Raw genomic sequence first — 20,888 nt, forward strand, 5'->3', positions numbered from 1 at the left:
AGCATGGAGGATTCTTAAGGGGGGAAGACCTAACTGAATTTTGTTTCCCAGCTTTTTTTTTTGCACTTGATGGCATCTTGTCCATAATTGAATTCTCTTCAAGTTACCAAGTGTTGAGCTTTATCTTTTTTCCCTTCTTTGTGCTTGGGAACACGTTTCCATGGACCACTGTGAAGAGCAGCCTGTGTGTGAGTGAAGGCACTAAAGAATGTGCTATTTCTGAATTCCTGCTTTAGTTGCCTTTTTAAAATCAGGTTCTGAGCAGAGGTGGGCTCTTACCTTGAAACAGGTTTAAGACATTAACCTGCCAGCCTGTCTATATATACACTTTTTAAATCGCCTGTTTTTTTAATTACTATTCATGGAAACACTCCAGAATCCCAAGCTCTGGTAGTGGTTGATCTCCAGGCTGTGGATTGTGTAAACACTGCCATGGTGCTTTCTTGCTGATCTTTGTCTCAGCTTCTTCTCTTTTGTAGCTAAAAGTGACTTAGCAACAGGAGCTTATTTACCTTCCCGTCTCCATTCTGTCATGTTCTGCATCATCTTATTGCATACTTTCCTCTCTAAAACAGCTTATTCACAAAGCTGAAGAGTGCTGCAGTTACTTTGGGCTCTGCTCAGTGTCTGAACTTGGTTTTCTCCTGGTTTGAGGTGTGATAGTCAAAATGAAAGTTTCCAGGCAGAAAGCAAATAGATAGATGGCTTAAATTCCATTCTGTATTCAGATTATTTATGTCACTGGAAATAGAAGCTTTTAATACCTCGTGTGTCTTCACAGTGTTGCTGTTACTCTGCTGCTCTGCTTTGTGCCCTTCAGTAATTGCAATTTCAAACTCCAAAGTGCTTTAGTAGCTCCTGTTAATCCTCAACATGTACTTTATTTGCCAGGATTATCACCTGCCTGGCTGAGTTAGGTCTCCTCAATATTCCTCAGCTTTGTCCTAAATGCTTGTTTTCATTTTGCTCTAAGGACATCTCAGGTTCTTGATTTTAAGAACTGTATTTTAAATGCCAGATTGGTTCTAAAAGTCAGGCTCCTTCTGCAGTTAACCTCTAACTGCAACTGGAAATTGGTTCATAAAGCAGTGGCTGATTGATGGAGCTTAAAAATAATCAAACCACACTTGGGCAACTCTGCAGGGCTGAACGTAATGAACATTAAAACCAGTGTTTAAAAATGTCTGATGGATGTTCACAGGGAATATTTGTCCTTTTTCTTCTTTTTGCAGCTGTGTTCTGATAGAGATCCAGCTGGTCTCAGATAGCTGGGCTGTTTTCTGGAGGGCTCCATTGTTTGTTAGGTGTGTGTGCATTTCAGCTTTTCACTGAGATAGTTCAAACTGCTGGGTTCTGTCATTTTTCTGTTATTGCTGTCAGGAGAGACAGGAGCAGGAGTGGGAAGCATCCAGGTGGGCTTAAACTACACATCTGCAGGCAGCTTTTCATGCCCACCTACAGGAAACTACTGGTTTTTTCAGGAATTTCTCTCCCAAAACTCCAGATCCTAGGTTAATGGATATCTGCCTGTGCTATTAGATTATGTGATCTAAAAGGAATTAAGACTCATTTCCAGTAAACTCTTGCTACTTGGAGTTGATCCTTAAGAGCCTTGCTTATTTAATTAGTGTGTTAATACTAAATGGCAACGTTTTGTCCTGTTTGCTTCACTGGTTCTGCTGTCGTCTTCAGGCAGTGGAGTGACATCATCTGGAATCATGCAAATGTCAAACTAATCTCTTGGAGAAATAAATTCAGAGGGTCGTGACTTCATTTTTCCAGTTTACCTCAACGTTTAAGCATCAACCTGAGAAGTTTTGAAAGTACCAAACTTTAACCCATCATCTTAAGGAAAATAGATGGTCTGCTGTCAAAATCATCTGTAATTAGGGAGGAGGAGTATTTTAACCAGACGATAAAATAACTGTCGCTGTCTTGAGGATGAAGGGAAAAAAAAAAATTGTATGCTTTATGGTACATTAATTCTTGTTGCTCAGGCTGTTTTTCTCAGCGTTATGATTGTACAGCTACTGATTTATTCAAAACCTGTTTTGGAGTTGGTCTTTTTATGTGTCTTCCTCACCTCTGAAAATTGAATAAGCCCCAGACAAAAACTTCAGACTCAGTGTATGAAAAGAGAAGCTATAAACCGCTGAAGACAATCTTCTGTGTAGATCTGACATTCAGATTTTTCTTAAAATAAGCTTCAGGAAATATTTTTCCAGGGATATATTGTGTTGTGTTTTGCCTTTATTATAAATTGGCTTTATCAGTTTTGTAAGAAGCGATTTATTTCTTTCCCCCCCACACATGCCCAGGCTGGTAAAAATATACAACTCAGTGTCTTCTAACGGCTTTTGCTTCAGAAAAGATTTGCAGAATTTTAATTTTCTCTCTTTCATGTCCCCTGGCAAAGCCAAGTCTTTGATTTAGGTACAGTAGCTGTTATTATGAGCATGTGAGTCAGGAGAGCTGAGATATGTCAGTAAGTGTAATGAAACCATGCTTGTTCTCCCCAGACGGTTGCTTTCTGAGTATTCCATTATTGTCAGCTTTAATGCGCTGAGCAGACTGGTCTCCAGGGGCTGATGGCCTCACCGTTATCGCTGCGGTGTAGCTCATTAAGAGGCTATCAGAGAATTCCCCAGGGAATGATTTACACAGGATCATCCACTTGCCCTAAAGTAACCACTGGACAAATGTCAAGGAGTCAGTGTCAGAGTGAGGGATGTGAGAGGAGTGCTCCTGCCTTCTTGGCAGTTCACAGCTGCCTTGGTCTGGGAGAGGAACAGGCCAGGATTGTTCCTGTTTGCTTTCCCCTCCTAGATTTAAGTACAAAAGAAATGGTTTTCCAGCCTTCCTCCTTGTTTTGTGTTTGCTAACTGGAGCAGTTTATGCCTTTTAAGTTACCCAGAGCCCTGGAGGGAGCTGCCGTTGTGTTTGGGTGGGAAGCAGGGGCAGGGATGGCAGGCACATGACAACTGAGGTGGCTTTTGTGGGTGGCTGAAGAAAGGTGGCATTGACTTTATCACCTTATCCTAGGTGGAAACAATGCTTTTCAACTTTTGCAAGATTAAAGAGGAGCAGGAGAGGAAATATAAAAGGAGATTTTATTTGGGAGAAGACGATTTAGGTGGGAAGAAGTTCTTTTATGAGCTAAAAAGCGCATACGTCTCCAGAAGGAAAACATTTTCTTTTGGACCCTCAGGACTGGTGATAAATTTGGTGGGGTGGGATGAAGTGTGCTTGGCTTTTTAGGCTGCAGGGAGGAGATGAAGAAGCTGGGCTTGTTTTTAAGAGATGGTGGAAGAAGAAAAACACCTCGAGGTGGTATATAGGCAGACGAAACAGCAGAGAGCTGCCCCGGGACTTGGCCTGGACCAGAGCAAGCTGAGCTTTGGAGTGGCATTTCCAGCCCTTTTTAAAACAAACCAAAACATTTGCTTCAGGCACATGCTTGTATAAATGACTGCTGCTCCTTTTGTTCCTCTGAGTGGGTTAAATTGTTTATAAAAAATTGTTTAGCAGGGAGCTTTGATTTGGTCAGTCTGTTAGATCAGAAATGCTTCTTGGATCTCTTAAGGGAATTTCTTTGATTGAAAGTTTGTTAGGTGTTTTATCTGGTTTGCTCTCTTCTTAAATTAATGTATTAAATATACTTGACCTGTTAAAGGAAGATCTTAATTTGCCATTTTTGTGTTTGCTCTCTCCCCAGAAGCGCTTGTGGTTGTCTTTCTGAAGCCCTTGTCTGTGGCGTGGTTTCAGTGGCATTGCTTTTGTGTAGTGGTTCTGAGAATTGTCACTTGGCAGGATCGGTGACTGAGTTAGGACCTCCTAGAAATGCAAAGCTTTGAGTCTCCCTGGCCTCAGGGGAGGCTGTTTGAAAAGCTGCATTGAGGATTTTGAGTCACTGCTCTTGAACTTCAGATGCTGATGCAGCAGCAGGTTTTTTCTCCTCCTTTGGCATGCTGTAAATAAATCTGTGGGCAGGAGTTGGTGTAACTTTTCATTCAAATGCAGCACAAAAATAGTCCAGAGTGAAAAGGGACAATTAGAAAGGGGTGTTTACAACAGTCTGTTGATCTTCTGACTTGTTTGTGTTGACTTCCCTGTGCTCCAGCCCAGAATGGTGGCGGTGCCATGGAGCAGAGTGTGCTTTCCTCTTTATTCCCTGTTCCCCTCCCTGCTGTGGGTTCAGCCAGGTGCTGCTGTGCTTGGGAACCCAGCTCTTGATTGCAAGTACCACTGTTGCCTCCTCTGAACTAACGGAACAGATGTGAATTAAACCCACTTGCATATCCAGGACCTTGCCTTGGACTTCCAAAGGCATCTGATCACGGGTGAATCTCAGCTGCTGGGAAACCTCTGCCTTGCCAAATAGGGAACAGCCTGGGCACGGCTGGGGCAGCACCCAGATAAAGCTCGAGGAATTTGGCAGCCCTGGCTGCAGCTCCAGCCTGGGCAGGTACAAAAAGCAGAGGTTGGGTATCAAAGCAGAGGCTCTCAGCTCTGCTCCATGGCTGCCCCTCTGCAGTGGTGCCTTGTAACTTTGTCCTCTGCAACTTTGACGTTAAACACAGAGAAGAAATCGGATGAGAAGCAGCTTTGTGAAGGAAGCTGCCTTTTCAGGTGTTGATGTTGATCTTGCACAAGTAGGGTCTCACTGAAGTGCAGCGCTGTCAAGGTGTGCACCATGAACGTTTTCAGTTGCCACTGCCCTGGTCCTCCCTGTGAAGATAACCTTTAAAAATTCCTGCACATAGGCTTAACTTGGTTTTCGGACTATTTAAGCCACAAGTTCAGTAAATACTTGAAGCCAAGCCTGATGCTTTATTCCTCTGAAGGAGAATAGAAGTTTTTGAGCTGTTAAATTTGACGAGATCTTCAGTGGCTTGCACATCCTTTAAGTTCCTCAGGAAAACCCAAAGCGAGCATCTAGGCCAGTGCTTATCTGCATGCAGCCAGCAGCTCTGCTGAAGTCAGTAATGCAGAGTGATTATTTCTGCAGTTCAGCAATGTTGAGTTTTTCAAATACCAAATACTTGCTTCACTTTTGCTTGTCTCTTCCATCCCACTTTCCTTTCTAATATCCTAGATTTAAATCCAGGCTAGCCTCAAGCTCATTATGAAAAGTAATTGCCCTCTGGTAGTAATTTAGCATTATTTTTTATGGAGCCATGCAAGGCCATAAAATGAATCCAGCAAATCATAAAATTTGAATAGATGGAAACATCAAAAATGGTATTAAGACTTTCACAGGTAAATTATTCAGTAATGATAATCTTGTTATGCTTTTTGGTGTGTAGAATGACAGTGGAGATTTACAGCATTCTGACAACTTGTGCCTGTACAAGAGTTTTTCTTGTTCTTTTTTTGTTTGATGTCTCCATTTTTTAAAACAGAACTCTGTAAAACCAGCCCAAATGAGTCAAGCACCCAAAGAATTAAAACCAGGGCTCAGCAAATAAGAATTTGGGAGCAATTGATTATATAATGGGAAAATACGACATCACATCTCATTTTTGAGCTGCAGCAATTACTTGTGTGAGATATTGGACAAGAAGGAGTTTTGTCTGGAGAGAGCTCTGCTGATGTCTGGGGAGCTTCTGGCAGACCAGGGGGCTCAGCACTGCTCAGTGTAAGGAGAAGATGTACTCTTGAGGATTTTAGAAGGCACTGACTTGCTCCTGGCTTGTTTAGCTCTGCTGGAGCGTGAGCAGCTGTGAGCAGTTTGTTACTCTGGGAATGCAGGTTTGGCATGCAGGATTTAGAAATGGCCCGACCCCAGAGTACTTGTGTAACCTTGCACCTTTGCAGGATGGTTTTAATGCTTGGTATTGTGATTCTGCATCACATCCTGCAGCTGCAGCCTGCTGTCTCATGGTGTAGGTAGAAGACAGCTTCTAAAAATGTCATTTTTTCCTGCAACTCTGCCTCCCCGAAGGACAATGCAGCCTTGGAGGGCAGCAGTGGAATGGGCTCCTGACCTTTGGGGGCAGAGCATCTGCTGGGGCAGAGGGGCTGGCCAGGGCTGCTGAGCACCCTCTGATGCCTGGATGTGGGGGAATCAACTAGAAATTGAGACCTTCCTGCCTTTTGCTACTCTGTATGCCAATGAATCTTCCTTTAGTCTGTGACTTTGGCACATCACTGCACTGTACCAGTAATTTCTCCCTAGGATTAATACAGGTTTCCTTAATACCGTGCTTTGCTGACCTCTACTATGCCTGGTTTCTGTGACAGCAGTTAAACAACCACAGAAGCTTAATTAAAGTGTAAAACAGTGATTTCCATCCGTTATTTGAAGCAGCTCATCTTCTCCTGCTTGCCAGGGAGCTGGCAGAGTTGCTGTTTGGCAGTAAGGATGACTGCTCAGCACTAGAGCCTTAAAATGCACAGATAACTGCTGTGATTAAATGTCTGGCTCACCCCTTTTGTGCAGTTCCTGTGTCTGTGCTGCCACTGAAGGCGATGAGTTTGAGAGCTGCTGTCTTTGGCACACTTGAGAAGGTGCTGGGGCTGGAAACGCTGACACTGGCAGCCCTGCTGGGCAGATTGATGTTTTAAAAGCAGATAAACCGAGTGGGTTGTTTGTGCAGGATCAGAGGGAAATTGGATGGTGAGAGGCTGTTGGCTGCGTAATGCTGACATTGTGTCTTGTTCATTAGGGCATAATTGGACTGTGTCCTTAAGGGATATGGATTTCTGTGGTCCGCTCTCAGCACAGGGCCCAGAACAGGAAACAAGCTCAAATGCACTCATTTATTGAAGTTCTTTGCTGTGCATAGGACGTTCTTTGCTTTGAGCTTGATCTTTATTGTAAAAGGTGCATTTTAGCCGTGGAATGACTTGAGACGTACACTTCTGTAAGAATAGTGTTTCTTTGTACTCCTACTATGGCTCACCCTCTTTTCTCTGGTATCTTGACAGCTTCAAGTATTTATTTGATCCCTTTTTAATTTTAAGGATAGATTGCTGAATTAACTTTAGTTACCCGCCCTTTGAACTAAGCAGTGCGGTTTTCAGCTGCTGGCATATCCTAAGGCATCACTCCTCTCCTTGAACGGAGGAGCAACAGGAGTACACACAGAAAGATCTGACCTTCTGTTTGAATGTGCGGTATTTGGTTTTTGCTGGCTTCTAAATATCAAGTGGCCATGAAATCGGAAAGCTTTTTCACCGTTTTGATTTAAATTAGTAAAACATTACTCGTAATCTAGATTTTTCTTTTCCAGTTGTTTCATGGATTAATAGGAAAATAAAGTTTGTGAACATTTTCAAAGCTTCTGAAATGCATGTCTTACTAACTGTGTTTTTCCTTTGCAGGATATTGTCTGGGGGTTAAACTCTTTATTTACTGTAAGTAAAGGAGTATTTTGCATGTCCACTTTCCTTTATCCTGCCTGGTTTCGTTTCAGCATCACCTAATGCTATTCCTATGTGTTGCCTCTAAAAGTTTAGGTCATTATTTCCCTTGGCTTTAGTGGGTATTGGACAAGTATGAAATCAGACTGTGCTTTTGTTTGTGGAACTCATCCAGACTGTCTGAAACGCCAGCTTTTTGTACATTTATTTTACTTTGGTTAGCAGTATTAGGGGATATTTTGATAACAGATTATTTGGGATCTTCCACACAGTATGAAACTGCTTCTGGTGATTTGCAGGAAATAGAAATTCATACTGCTCTGAGAAAGAATTGTGTTGGTGTTAGTCTTTAAAAACAAATGCTATTTAGGAATTAATGACTGCCCTGCAGTCTCATTCCTTTTTTGAACACTTACATTCCTATTCAGGGGCCTTGGTATCCACCCACAGAGTTTGCATAAAACCTGGCTCGTCAGAGAATTTACATGATTTTATTTAGGGATCTTCCCCTTTTTTTAAAGATTGATGGAAGCAAGGAGCCTGGAATTGCAGGAGCACCTTGAAAGTGGAGGAGAGGGCAGGAAGCTGCAAGAGGCAGGCAGGATGCAACAGCTGCTTCTTTCCTAGAAGTGGAGAGCGGCTAAGTTGTCACATAAGTGACCCTATTTTAGGGATTCCTTTCCTCAGCCATTGCTGCTGGGTCAGGAGAAAGCAAAGAGCAGCACTAGCTTGCTGGCCACATTTGTCATCCCCTCTGGAGAGAGCCACCCCAGGGTGCAGAAGGAAGCTCGGATTCCTTGGCATCCAAAGGATTGGTTGGTTTTTTCCAACAACCTCTTTGGTAACTTGATGTAAAAGTTTGGAGAGCATTTGCCTTTCCAGCAGAAGTGACTTGCATTTCACAGTCAGTCTCCCTGTGCATGCCAAGGAAGTGGAAGGAAGCGAAATCCTCAGGGGCAGAGCTGCACATAAAAATATTGGGCAGAGATCTGCAGAGGGGGGTGGTCGTGTCTAGGAGACCACAGGGATTTGTCCTGGCTGGTAAGAGCTGTGCTTCTCTCCTGGATTTCCCTCACACCCAGCTGCTTGGGAGTAATCAGGCTTTGAAAAGCTGGCACTGGGCTGGCAGATTCCTGGGGGGCTTTATTGAAAGTGAGTGAGAAGGAGGTGGGTTGGTGTCCTGATTGGAGTGAAACGTGGGGTTTGCTTCTTGAAGATGAGTCAGGGACTGCCAGGAGCCTTTCACATTGTGGGACATGAGTATTTCACTGTAGCACAGGCTCACCTTAGACTGGGGAAAGATCTGGGCTGCAGGCATAGCAGGGGCCTTGGGATGCAGTGCTGGTTTTAATGATGATTCCTCTTCTCCATTGTTTTTAACCCTAGACCCTTTCTCTTTCCAAAGTTAATACTTGAGATTAAACTGAGAGGCCTGAGGTTTGTTGTGACCATTTCTGCTCCCTGACCCCACATGTCCTTAGTTCTCAGGGTCTTTGCTCTCCTTTTCCTCTAGGCCTTGTTCTTCTCAGAGCACTAAAACTTCCCTGTCATGCTCTAGGTTTCACAGCTTCTTCACAGAGAGAATTAAATTGCTTTTCTATGGAGGTGGAATTAAGGAAACTCCTACTTTATCAGCGCACTGTTTGCAGAAGTTTTTTTAAAAGGTTTACTTTGCCCTCTAATGAAAATCAACAGGAATTGTGCCTCCTGAAACTTTGACTGTTCCTCCAAAATATAGTTTTCCAATAGGAATGCATTCACTTCTAGGGAGAAATGCCATGGGGCCACGTGTGGCCCGCACCAGAAGGGCTGAAATGCCCTGGTGCTGCTGTCATCTAATTGTCCTGTGATTTGGTTTCCAGTTATCAAACTCATTTGCATTTACCTTAGGCAGAGCCACCACCAAGGCAGTGCTTAAATGGTGCTGCCCTGTTTGCTTTGTTCCATCTCTTGTTCCTGAGGGCTTTGGGCCCCTTGTGATGCTGTGGGCGGGAGCCCCTCAATGTTCTCTCTGTTTCTTTTCCAGGATCTTTTGAATTTCGACGATCCTTTGAATATTGAGGCTGCAGAGCATCATCTGCGTGACAAGGTGAGTCAGCGGTTTATTTAAGGCAGGTTGTTCCTAAACAAACACACATTCTGTACTCAGCAGTTCCCAGGCAGTCCTTTCCGAGGGGTGCAACTGCTGCTCCAGGCAGTCCAGTGACTCACTGTACCAGCAGCCAGTTATTCAAACGAGAAGTGCTTTCCCTGGGAAAGCAAACTCCACACAGCAGCGTTAGTCACCATATGCTGGGAGTGTGGGCCATAATGGGGTCCCAGCCCCAGAACAGATGATCTTTGCCTTCTCAAGGCTGAGATTTCCTCTGAAGTTGTGTGTGTGTTCTGTGTAACAAGCCGAAGGTGAGTTAGTTTGGTGTGGTGACACGAGTGACCTTTGCCTTGGAAGACCTGTGCAAAGATCTTTTCTTTCTCTGTCTCCTTCAAGGGCAGCTCTTTTATTCAGAGTTCTTACATGTGGCATGTAAATACAAAGCCAGGAGAAACCTGGGCAGGTTTAAAGAGCAGGAGTGTGGAAACTTCTCTTTTCTTTTTCCTGATCCTGATATTCACGTGTGTATTGTGGACTGGGCAAAGCCTGGTGAACATAAATGAGATGTACTGCTCACCTCTGAGCAAAAGTGCCAATTTCTTCTTTGTACCCATCTCCAAAATTCCATCATGTCGTGCTACACAGCACATGGAATTCACACTTAGTATGTTCAAGACGTCTTGTTCCAATTAAACTCCTCTGACACTTTTGTTGAAGTTAACCTTTATGCTTGAAGAAAGTTTCCAGGTAAGCGAGTGTTGATTTGAAGAGTTCATTGAAAATGCAGTCAGGCAGTGCACCTAATTTATCTAATTTTTTCAAGAGGAAATACCAGGATTGCAAGTTCATCTTTCCAGCTATTTTTTGATTAATGAGATCTTGTAGCTATTCTGGTATTCATCCATGTTTGCAGGGCTGAGGTGAGAAAATAAAGCAAAGCTGGAAAAAATTGTCTGCAAACCTCCTCTGGAAGAGAGGGGTCTTTGTGGTTTTGTTTTATCATGGAATCACAGAATGGTTTGGGTTGGAAGGAACCTGAAAGCCCTCCCATTCTGTCCCTGGGTGGTTAAAATTGCTATCCTGCACCTCTCTGCCTCATTGAGAGACTGGAAATCCTGGGAATCCACAGAAAGGAAAATGCTACCTGATTTAAAAAACACATCTCCCTCAAAACCAGAGGTGAGCCCTCAAAAATAGGTACTACTACACTAATGGCATGGCAGTTGTTTGAAGAAGTGTAAAGCAGGGGTTTTTTGAGCATTTCTTTGACAGTCTTCTAAATCACAATTTCTTGGAGAACAAACAGTTTTTATTTATTAAACTCTTAGCTGTCTCATAAGCGTCGATAAAATTCATATTATACCATTTTAATTTTGAGCTTACCTAATTTAACGTGGGTGTTTCATTGGTAGTGACAGCGCCAGGTAGGGTGGATTTTCTGTGGTGTGTTAGGTGGTGACATCAGAAAAACCCAGTGATGCCTTTGTGGAGAGATAAATAATGCATGGGAGAGAAAAAAGCTGCAGTTGCAGCCCGAGTTGTTTTTTTGCTTCCCCTGGCAGAGATGTTGTATTTTACATAATTTGTCGTGGAGTCAGACTGCTGTGGTCCCATCCTGGCTCTTGAGAAATACTTGCAATGCCCAATAGGATTAATATAGGAATGCTCGTTAGTTTTCCTTCCTCTGAGATTTGTTTAGATGCGTGATACGATTGTACAGATAGTGGGGATGTAATACATGCTTGCATGTCCAGTGTCTGTATGAACAGATGTGCAAATCCATCTGTACAGAAACTGTGCTGGACACAAACATCTGTGTCCAGCAGTCTGCCAGGGAATCCTGGGACAGCCAAACCGCTGCACCTCAGGCACTGAGAGCCTGGAAATCTCTCCTGTGCTTCTCCCAGGGGAGGTGACTCACAATTTCCCTGCTGTCCCTTCAGATCTGAAATCCTGGCATTCCTCAGGCTGAGCCTGGCTGCCCCAGGGGGTGACAGCTAATCCCAGGCCTTGCCTGTGCTTACTGAGAACTGAGGCTGGGGTTTGGTCAGCTCCAGCTCCAAGTGACTCCTGCCTTGCAGATGCTGGGAAAAGTCACATCAGAGATAGCAAATCCTTACTGCTGATTCCTGGCAAACAGCTGTGTGGGAATGTTTGTGTTAGATCAGGCTGGAAGGGGCAATGATCCCTTCCTCTCGAAGGCTCCTCTCCATTTTTGCATTAAATCTGTGGTGTATTACTGGGCACATAGTTGTAGCTTTTGGAAAAGCAGCCTTGCTCTCAGGTGGAACATGATACAGGATTCAGAGCTCAAGTTCTATAAACTGATTGCTTTATTAGCCTGTCTTACCTGAGATGTCTGTTAGTGCAGCTTCAGCTTCCAGCCCTCCAGGGCTTCCAGTTACTGAACATGTTCCTTTGCAGCTTCCTTCAGCCAGTGAACATCAAGTCACTTCTACAGTGTATTTTAAAAAATAAATATGTCTGTTTATGAAGCTTTACTCATTCTACAGTTCTCACACACACACACACACACGCACCTTGCTAGGTGCCAGTGATTTTTTGGCAGGCTGTACAATAAATTTGGGCAGAGTAATGAACATCTGTTTTCCCAAGTACTGGAACATCCCTGGTGCCTACATTGCTCTGCAGTTGGGTCTCTTGGTGCAGAGCTCAAGAAATCAGAATAAAAAGATGTAAACTAAGCAAGGAGTCAGTCTTCTCACACTGATACAATCTCAGCAGTTTGGTGGTAGACTTTCCTTGCTGAATTCAAAGAAGCTCTTGCTAATTAATGAGCTTGGACCAGTCTGCATTTAGCACAGAAGTCACTCTGTCAGTAGTTATGGATAGGCAGAGCCATTAATTGTCAATGAAGTCAATTCCATGGACTCTAAAGCAATGAGCAAGTGTTTAAGTTTTAATGACTACTCACTTAAAAATAATGTGAGCTAAAAGTTGTAGGATTTGCTGGTTTTTATTTAGCAAATACATTGAGCTTTACTGTTATGCTCTGTGGCAGCCAGGTGGGCTGAATATTGAAACTTAACGGGGACAGAGCTTGGCAGTGGAAAAGCAAATGAGCTTAGTGCTTCAGGACTCGTGTGTTCCTCATGCAGAGGTGCTGTGGGCTCTGTGATTTGTTACTGAAATCTAGGAAATCCTTTCCCTATGTCCATCTGTCACGGCTGCTTTGGGAACTGCCTCAGGACATTGCGATTCACCAGGATCCTTAAAAGCCTTTACACTTCCTTGTGGTGTTTACTTCTGCCAAAAAACCCATTTCAAAGCCAGTTGTACAACATACAACAAAAGCTTCCTTGTGTGGCTTGAAGCAGAGATGTTTTCCTAGTGTTCCTTAGAGTTCTTCATCACCTAGGCTTGCTGTGTCAAGAACCCTAATGCTGTGTCGTGTTTGAATTGTATTTACCCTGTATTTGGTGCAATTCAAGCAAACTTTTGTCATCCTACACACTCATTTACTTTTTCATCCTTGTGATCTGGAGTTGTTTCAGTAGTAGGAGAAGCTGAGTTACATCTCCCTGTGTTTTCCTGGGCGATGTTTCCATCTCAGTGAAACCCATCTGTCAGCAGTCAGTGTCCTTTGTGCTGTGTCCTTGTGAAAGACTAAGGTAGATTGCATTTGGCAGGGAATTCTTCTCCCTCCTTGTGAAAATCCTGCTTATCCTATTTCCCTGCAGCTCTGAAGTGCCAGAGCCGAGAAATCTAATGGGAATAGGTGTGTGTTTGCCAAGGATCCACTTCAAACACAAGTGTTTCTTACTGAATTCAGTCAGCCCTGATTTTATTTGCATCCCCTTTGAAAAGCAGCATTTAATGCTCGCTTATTTTGCACAGGTTTGCATGGAGGAGTTTGGCTCAGGATTGACTTCTGCAATTGTTTTTTTCGAATTTTCAAGTTTTAATTAAAGGTTTCTCTGGGTGATAAAGACAATAAGGTATTTATTTCAGGGTTGTTTCTGTGGAGATGGATTTATGAAGCTCACGGTGTTACAGAATCTGAAGCTGCCTCTTAAGGTTTCCATTTAGGATTGTAATTGCCCTACACAGCCTCACTTCTTTAGGAAACTTGGCTTAAAAAGCCCAGTCCTTCCTCTCAGTTGCTTGTGGTCTTTGGTGGTGGTTCTAATGAGTCTTGTGAGATGAATGTTTTCCTAAAGTTACTTGAGGACTGTCGTGTTGTCCTCACTAGTGAGAGCACTGACCTAATTCCATCAGAAATTCCATTGATAATTAGGAACAGTTCCCGAGTAGGGATTTCACTGAAGAATTTTATAACCTTTCATAACTGTAGGCAGTTTTTTAGAGTCCTTAAACAGCAAACAATTCAGAATTTTTACAGAATAGTCTTAATTTCTCAAACCCTGCCCAGAGCAGCTGTGGCTGCCCCATCCCTGGCAGTGTCCAGGGCCAGGCTGGACGGGGCTTGGAGCAGCCTGGGACAGTGGAAGGTGTCCCTGCTCATGGCAGGGGCTGGAAGGGGATGAGCCTCTATCCCAAATCAGTGGGGATTTCTGTGAAACCCCTTGGCAAGAACGAGCAGCACGTGCCACAGTGTCAGTGCCTGGGCCAGACTCCTCCTGAGAACAGCTGAGCCGTGGAAGAGAAGGTTGTCAGCAAGTAAGGAATGAAAGCACGAAGCAAGTACAGATTTCCTTAGAGGGTCTTGAGGCATCCCTTTGGAAACACACTGAGTTGAATTTCTCCCCAGATTTTCCATTTGCATCAAAAGCTGTCATTGCCCAGCACAGCCTCCTCAGTTCTGGAGCCACCAGCAGCAGGTTGGGATTGTATAAGTTGTTTCACCAAGAGTGATTTCCCTTGTTGGCTGGTGGTGGTTTTTTTTTTTTTTTTTTAATCAGACACTTGGGTCTGGCCTGGGAAGCACATCTCAAATTGGAAAGGGATTCCTGTCCTCATGTCTCACCTCAAGTTCTATCAACCACCAGTCTGAGACCTGGTGCTTTCTTCTCTGAGTTATTCCCCAGGCTGCTAAAGACAGGAGCTGGCAGATTTGGGATCTTTTATCTCTCCTGAAGTTTGGAGTCATTTTGTCCTTGCACTGCTCATGCCTTTAGACTGCTAAAGAGTCCCAGAGCTCGCTGCCTCTGTCTCATTTCAGGTCTGATCCTTCTAAAGACTCTTGCAAAATAATGTCATGGCCAGATGTACTTTCATCCTCCTGCCTTTTCATTTCTGTGCTAATACATAATAAGGGCATAATTACATTTAGATTTAAGCCTATCTTCAAAATCCATTTTTCTGTATAGCTGAAGAAAAGCATTTGAAACTAAATAATGCCTTCAAATTTGGATTCTGCTTTATCTCATCATTGATCATGTTGAAGTTAGTTTTCTTCTGTTAATGTAATTTCCTATCTCAGGAGATCAGTCTGTTTTAAATTCTCTTTGATACATCTGAATGAAGGCATGCTCTAAATGCCAGTGTGCCACAGGTGTGTTGGATCCTATAAGCAGGCAAGCTAACACAAAACTGAACTTGGAAGTTTGGGGAAAAATATTAATTTATCTGTATTTCTTCCTCAGATCTTCTGGTTTAAAGTAGTTAATTTAAGTGATTTACAATAGCTTCTTTGTTTCTCTGTTGTACCTGCTCTTTCTTACCATTTTTATATTAAAGGTATATTTGAATATTTCGGTCCTGCAGGGATTCTTCCTGTTCAGAAGGCATCAGGTCTTTTCCTTGCCGTTTCCTTACTTCCAAACTGCTTAGATTCTGATTTTTTTTTTCCCGTTTATTTTTGGCTTAATTCCTTGAGGCTTAAATCTGTCTGGGAGTTAGAAATATCCAGTGATCTGTAGTGATTGCTGGCCAGTTTGGGTGCAAAACAGCTTGTTTGGATAGCAGTCACCAAAATTGTCCAAGATTCTGTAAAAGACATTTTTATATAAAACACTTAGAGAATATAAAGTATAATAAATAAAACTTCATGGTCTGCGGATGCTGTATCCTGTCAGTGTGCATTTCAGAGGAGATGCTGTTTGTGGTAAAAAGCATCAGAAATAGCTGTAAACAAGCATTTTATTTTCCAGGTAGTTGTGGATCATCTGTGTTCTGTGATGGGTAATGCTCCTTGAAGAAACAGAACAGTTGAAGTGCTTTTCTTTTGCAAAGTATTCCAGAGCACATGGGTGGGTCAAAAGTCAAATAGCAGCTCTCTATGACCCAAGTTTATATCACGTTTCTGTCTGAATGTTTCTTTAGTGGATTAGAGTCAGGGAATGCACTCCAGGGCTTTTGTAATGGCAAACTGCTTTCTCTAATGCCTTCCCTAAGGAATTTTTAAGAAATAATGCTCATTCAATTCATTCACGCATGATTTTTAGCCCAATTCTCTTTGTCAGGCTTTTCACCCTTGCAAATGGTTTCCCATCACAGCCAGCTGGAAATTTTTCCAAATATATCCCTATAAAGTTCTGTATTCAAACAGTGACAGTGATTTATGAAGGGTTCTGATAATTGCTGTTAGCATTTTTTAAGCTCAAATGTCAAAAGTTTAGTGATGACTCAAGGCAGATGGAAAATTTGCTTTAGAACAGAGAAAATACTTCAAAAACATTTACTTGAATTTAATTTAATGTAGTCTTTAAAAGTATTTTATTATTATTACCGTGTTTGAGCTGGTGCTGGAGGAGCCATGTGCTGGGGTTGGTTGTGCATGGGGCTCATAAGGCATGAACAGTTTGGGCTGAATTATTTTTAAGAGGTTAAAAAACCGAAGTATCAAAGTTTGACCTCTTGAACGTGGCATAAAGGGATGGGAAATGAGGGGTAAACAAAATTTTCTGAATTTTTTCTCTGGCACCGTGCCGGTGGGCGGCTTCAAGCTTTGCCTGGCTTAGCTGTGCGTTCATTTTGACAAAGTGACTGGAGAGGAGGGGATTGGTTCCAGCTGCCAAGTGAGGTGTTGTCAGGGAGTGGGGCTTTTCCATGGACTCCAGCCCTGTGTTGACAGGCTTAAAGGAACCTGTCTGAAAACTTGAGCTTGTCATCGTGTCCTGCCTTCCTTGTCAGGACTGTGAAGAATTCAGTAACAAAAGCTACAAAGCCAGAATATTTTTTTCCTGCAGTCTTGAAAGATCTTTATTTCAGTAGTAAAATATTTACCATGTAACCTCCAGGTTACTTTCCATGTGAGTCGCAGAGTGGTGTGGCTTGGAAGGAACCCTGGAGACCATCCAGTGCCATCCCCTGCCATGGGAACCCTTCCTCTAGCCCAGGCTGCTCCAAGCCCTGTCCAGCCTGGCCTGGGACACCTCCAGGGATGGGGCAGCCACATTAATTTTGGCAGATTTTGTACTGTGTCTTAGCACTGGGGGGGGAAAAAAAATCAATCTTCTTATACGTTCTGCAGGAACACTTTAACAGCCCTGTGTATTCAGAGCCCTTTAATCAAGCGTCCCCCTGGGGTTCCTCATCTGGGAGTGTCATAAGGAAGTGGGTATCACATAACTCCTCCTGTGGTTAGGTAGAGCTCTCCACCATGTCAGCTCATGGCCAGGCACTCTGTGCTTGGATTACACAGATTTTATCCTGGAGCACTGGGGGATTGATTTTGCCATGTTTTATTTGGCTGCATCAACAGAAACAAATTTTAATGGTGCTGCTGGCCAGAAGGGCCTGTTGGGGTGTGTGCTCCCCAGCAGGGAAATGTAAGCTCAGGGAGCTTTCTTACATTCCTACACTGTCTAACCCTGCTGGGGTATTAACATAACCCTCAACTCAAACCCAGCCCTTCCAGGGCTTGGTGCAGAAAACAACAGCTGCTTTGGATTCTTCAGTAGCACTGAGCATATGAACCCCTGGGCTGAAATCCCTCTGGAAAAAGAAATGGGGATTTCGTTTAATAGGGAAAGAGTAAACCAGGTCTGGGCAAATTCTGGTTTTCATATTGTCTGAAAAGTCACAGATGACTGCCAGCAAAGTTTCAATAGGTAGGTGAGACTGAAAGACTTAACAGGTTGCAAGAAAAGGTGATCCTTTGGTTTAAGGTTCTTACTTGCTTCATCGGAATGAAAATTGATGTTTTACCACTGCAAATTTGGGTTTTTTCCTTCACTGGCTCCAGGCAAGCTGAGCTTTTCACATTGTCTTGATTTTCCTTATGGTGTTCGGTAGTAACTGTGTTTTCAATTCGATTCCTTTTGTTATAAACTGAAAAGCAGCTTTAAACAAAAATAGATGGCTGTTTTATTTTCAGTCTCATGAAGTGGTTAATGTTGGTTTACTGTAGAATTTGTAGGCTTGACACTTATTTTTGTGTGAATAGAATAGGGTCTGATGTCCACAAATTGCAGTGCTGGGAAACCAAACTAAATGTAAATGATGGAGAGCTGTTGTGGTGCTTGGTGCTTTGCTGATGAGAACTGGAGTGCTGTGGAGAGGGAAATGATTCACCCCGGCTAGGACAATGGAGCAGTCATTTGGATCATCTTAGCCCTGGATTAGCAGCCTGACATTTAAATTGCATTCTGTTCCTTATCCTTTCCTTGCATGTCTCAGTCTTGCTGTAATGTTCCTGCAGGGACAGCCTCTCTCACCTGTTTTGTCTCTGCTCTGACAGGATCACTTTTGAAGGAGTAAATACAGAGCACTTTTCTCTGCTGTGCTGCCCTTTGTACTTGCAGATGCTGAAGGTTCCCATTCCCCAGATAAGCTAAAATGCACAAGTGAAGAAGCAACCAGTTTCTTAATCTTGACATTCTACTTTTCCTTTTTTTTTTAAATCTGCCTGCAGCATAAATCCTTTTTCTGGTTGTCAGAACTGAGGTTGGCCTGTGGCTTAAATCAGTGCTGGGCTGCACTGGCTGCAGTCACAGCTGAGACTCCCATCCCAGGGCTTTTCTCTGTTACATCTTGGAAGCTTCAGCCCTCCAGGCTTGTGATAAAGAGAGGAAAGAATGTTTAGCAAGGAGCTCAGTGCAAGACCAAGATCTGAGTCACTGGCAGTGTCAGTATTGGGTGGATAAGGCACCCTCCCCTGGGGAGCCTCTGGCACTGCCTGACACTGCCAAAAAGAGGCTCCACCAGGGTTTTTGAAACCATTCTCCTTGTGCTGCTCAGGGGAGAGTTGCCCTTCGTGGCTTGCAGTGGCTTAGGATGAGTGGCCCCTCATCCGTGATATATTTGCTGTATTTTGCTGGCAATCCCAGCTATAATTCCTGGGCTGAAAGGAAATTTTCTCTCATGTGTGATTAAAGTCTGCGGCCATCTTTTTAAAAATAGAAGCAAAGGCTGTCATCAGGAGGGTAATATCCTGAACAAGGCATTATAGCACAGACAGCTGCTAAAGTAGGTGAAAAGGGAAAGTAAGTTTTTGCCTTATCTTTAGAGGCAATCAATTTAATGTGATTAGCATCAATTATTGTGAGTGGGGAGAGATTCAGAACTGCAGGGCACTTCAAGTTTAAAGTAAATTTTTGATTAAAGTTTCCTAGACTGTAGAAATGTAATTGAGTAGGAGAAGGAGGGAATCCCTCCATATATTATAAATTAAACAGTCTGGTCTTGAACATCCTGAAATACAAGACAATAGCTATTGGGTGTAGAACAGAAGAACTTCTGTGGAGCTGAAGGTGAAGGAAATACTGAGTTGACAAGCCTGATGTTTTCCTCCTCCATAGCCCAAGACTAGAAATTATCCTTTTAACAAAATGTTCTTGTGTTTGCTGCGTCACTGTGGTGTGGAGAGATGTGTCAACCCAGTGCCACTGTTGCTTTTAAAGCATTTCTGTTTTCTATCCTTCCACTTCTCTGATGAAAGTTGGAGTCTGTCAGGCTGATAGTCTTGTAACAGCAGCAGAATAATCATTTGAAGAAATATAAAATTACAGATAATGATTAAAGTAAGGAGCCTCTGGAAAACTTGGCAAGGCAGCTGTCAGGCTGCATGAAAATAATCTTGGTTTTAATGCAATGCAAGTGAAAGGACGTGATAGAAACATTTCTTTGTTCTCTCTTGCTCATGGCCAGCGTAACCAAGTGAAGTGATTCTGAATCACATTAGAGGGGGTGTTTGCTCTGTAGCTAGCTGTAGGCTTTCCAGCACTGAGACAGTTCCAGGAGGTATTTTAGAGTCACTGAGGTTAGCAGTGACCTCTGGATGGTAAAGTTGTCTCTTTGCCACTGATGATGGCCTGCTGAGCTCAGCCTTTCAGCAGGTTCCTTCACCTCCCTGCCCCTTCGCCTGCTCTGTCCTGAATCAGTTTGTCCTGGAGCTTCACTGAAGTGAACCTTTGGCAATTGCTTTGCTTTTTAGTGTTTGTTTTTGGCAGAGGAGTAAGGCTTACACAGTGATGCCGTCCATCTGTCCCCTCATCCCAGCCTCCCCCTTAATCCCTAGAGCTTTTAAACACACACACGTGGATTTCCATTGGATTTGACAGAACAGCAGTCTCTCCATCCAGTTCCTGCAGCTGTCACCAAAGCTGGCAGCAGAGAGGGGCTGGGCTGGGAGGGAGCCCGCAGGAAAGCTCCAGGCGGTGAAAAGTGCCAAGGAAAAGCTGGATGACTGTTGGAGAGGAGTGATGAGAGGCTGCAGATCTATGAGCAGCCAGATTTTGCTGTCTTTGCTTGCTAAATGTTGGTTGTGAAGCCCTTTCTTGCCTGTGCTAGACATTCCCTGGCTCTAGGTGTTCTAGACTCTTGCACACTAAGGCTTCATTTTGGTAAAGAGAACTCCCCACAAGCTATTCAAACACCACAGGGTGTTCCATTGCTTCCTACTGATCACAAGAACTGTGGGTTTTTACTTGCAGTTGTGTTTTTTCCTCTTCCCTGTTTAGCCACACTTGAAGTCATTAGTGGGTACACTGCTGCATATATGAATTTTTAGGGGATTTTGTGCAACTCAGATTTTTTTCATTCTCAGCACTGCTGGCTCTTACTCCCCACATTGGAGTTAAAATTGCTGAAGAAGTAATTTCTGACCTTGAGGGCAAGGCTTTGAAGCTACTGTTTCTTTGTTGTGAATTATTAATTCTCAAGGCATACAGAAAGAGTGACATTGTAAAATTCATTGTAAAATTGTGTACTTTGTCACACTAGCTGCTCTGCTTGCTTGCATTCCGCTCTCCTTTTCATAACATCTCCTTGGACTACCTTTTAGCATTTTTTAGCTGTTTTCAGTTCATCTGCAAACTGGATTTCTCATTTTAAACTCCTCCACACGATTTTGGAATTAATTTTATGTGAAGTTTGTGAGGTCACAGTGTTTTCATGGTGAGAAATTACGGTGAGAAAAGGGAAGTTCCTAAGAGTTTATCGTGATATCCAGGGCTGTGTTGGAAAACAGTTCGAGATGATACAAGTACTTCTATTCCCATAGAAACAGTAAAAAAATACTGTTTTAAAACCAGGAACTTCTCAGGTCTTTGGTTTCTGTTCTGGC

The 20,888-nt window shown here is 43.2% G+C and overlaps 1 protein-coding gene across 2 annotated transcripts in view; it reads left to right on the forward strand.

The window, feature by feature from the left end:
* Window positions 1-20,888, forward strand: part of UBE2F (ubiquitin conjugating enzyme E2 F (putative)) — a 54,765-nt gene that overhangs the window by 25,558 nt on the left and 8,319 nt on the right. For both annotated transcript variants that reach the window (XM_040069526.2, XM_040069527.2), the window contains exons 8-9: window positions 7,327-7,359; window positions 9,392-9,454. In XM_040069526.2, coding sequence (XP_039925460.1) covers window positions 7,327-7,359; window positions 9,392-9,454 — 96 coding nt within the window. The remainder of the gene's footprint in view (window positions 1-7,326; window positions 7,360-9,391; window positions 9,455-20,888) is intronic.

The sequence above is a fragment of the Hirundo rustica genome, chromosome 7 (genome assembly GCF_015227805.2).
Source record: "Hirundo rustica isolate bHirRus1 chromosome 7, bHirRus1.pri.v3, whole genome shotgun sequence".
Lineage (NCBI taxonomy): Eukaryota > Metazoa > Chordata > Aves > Passeriformes > Hirundinidae > Hirundo > Hirundo rustica.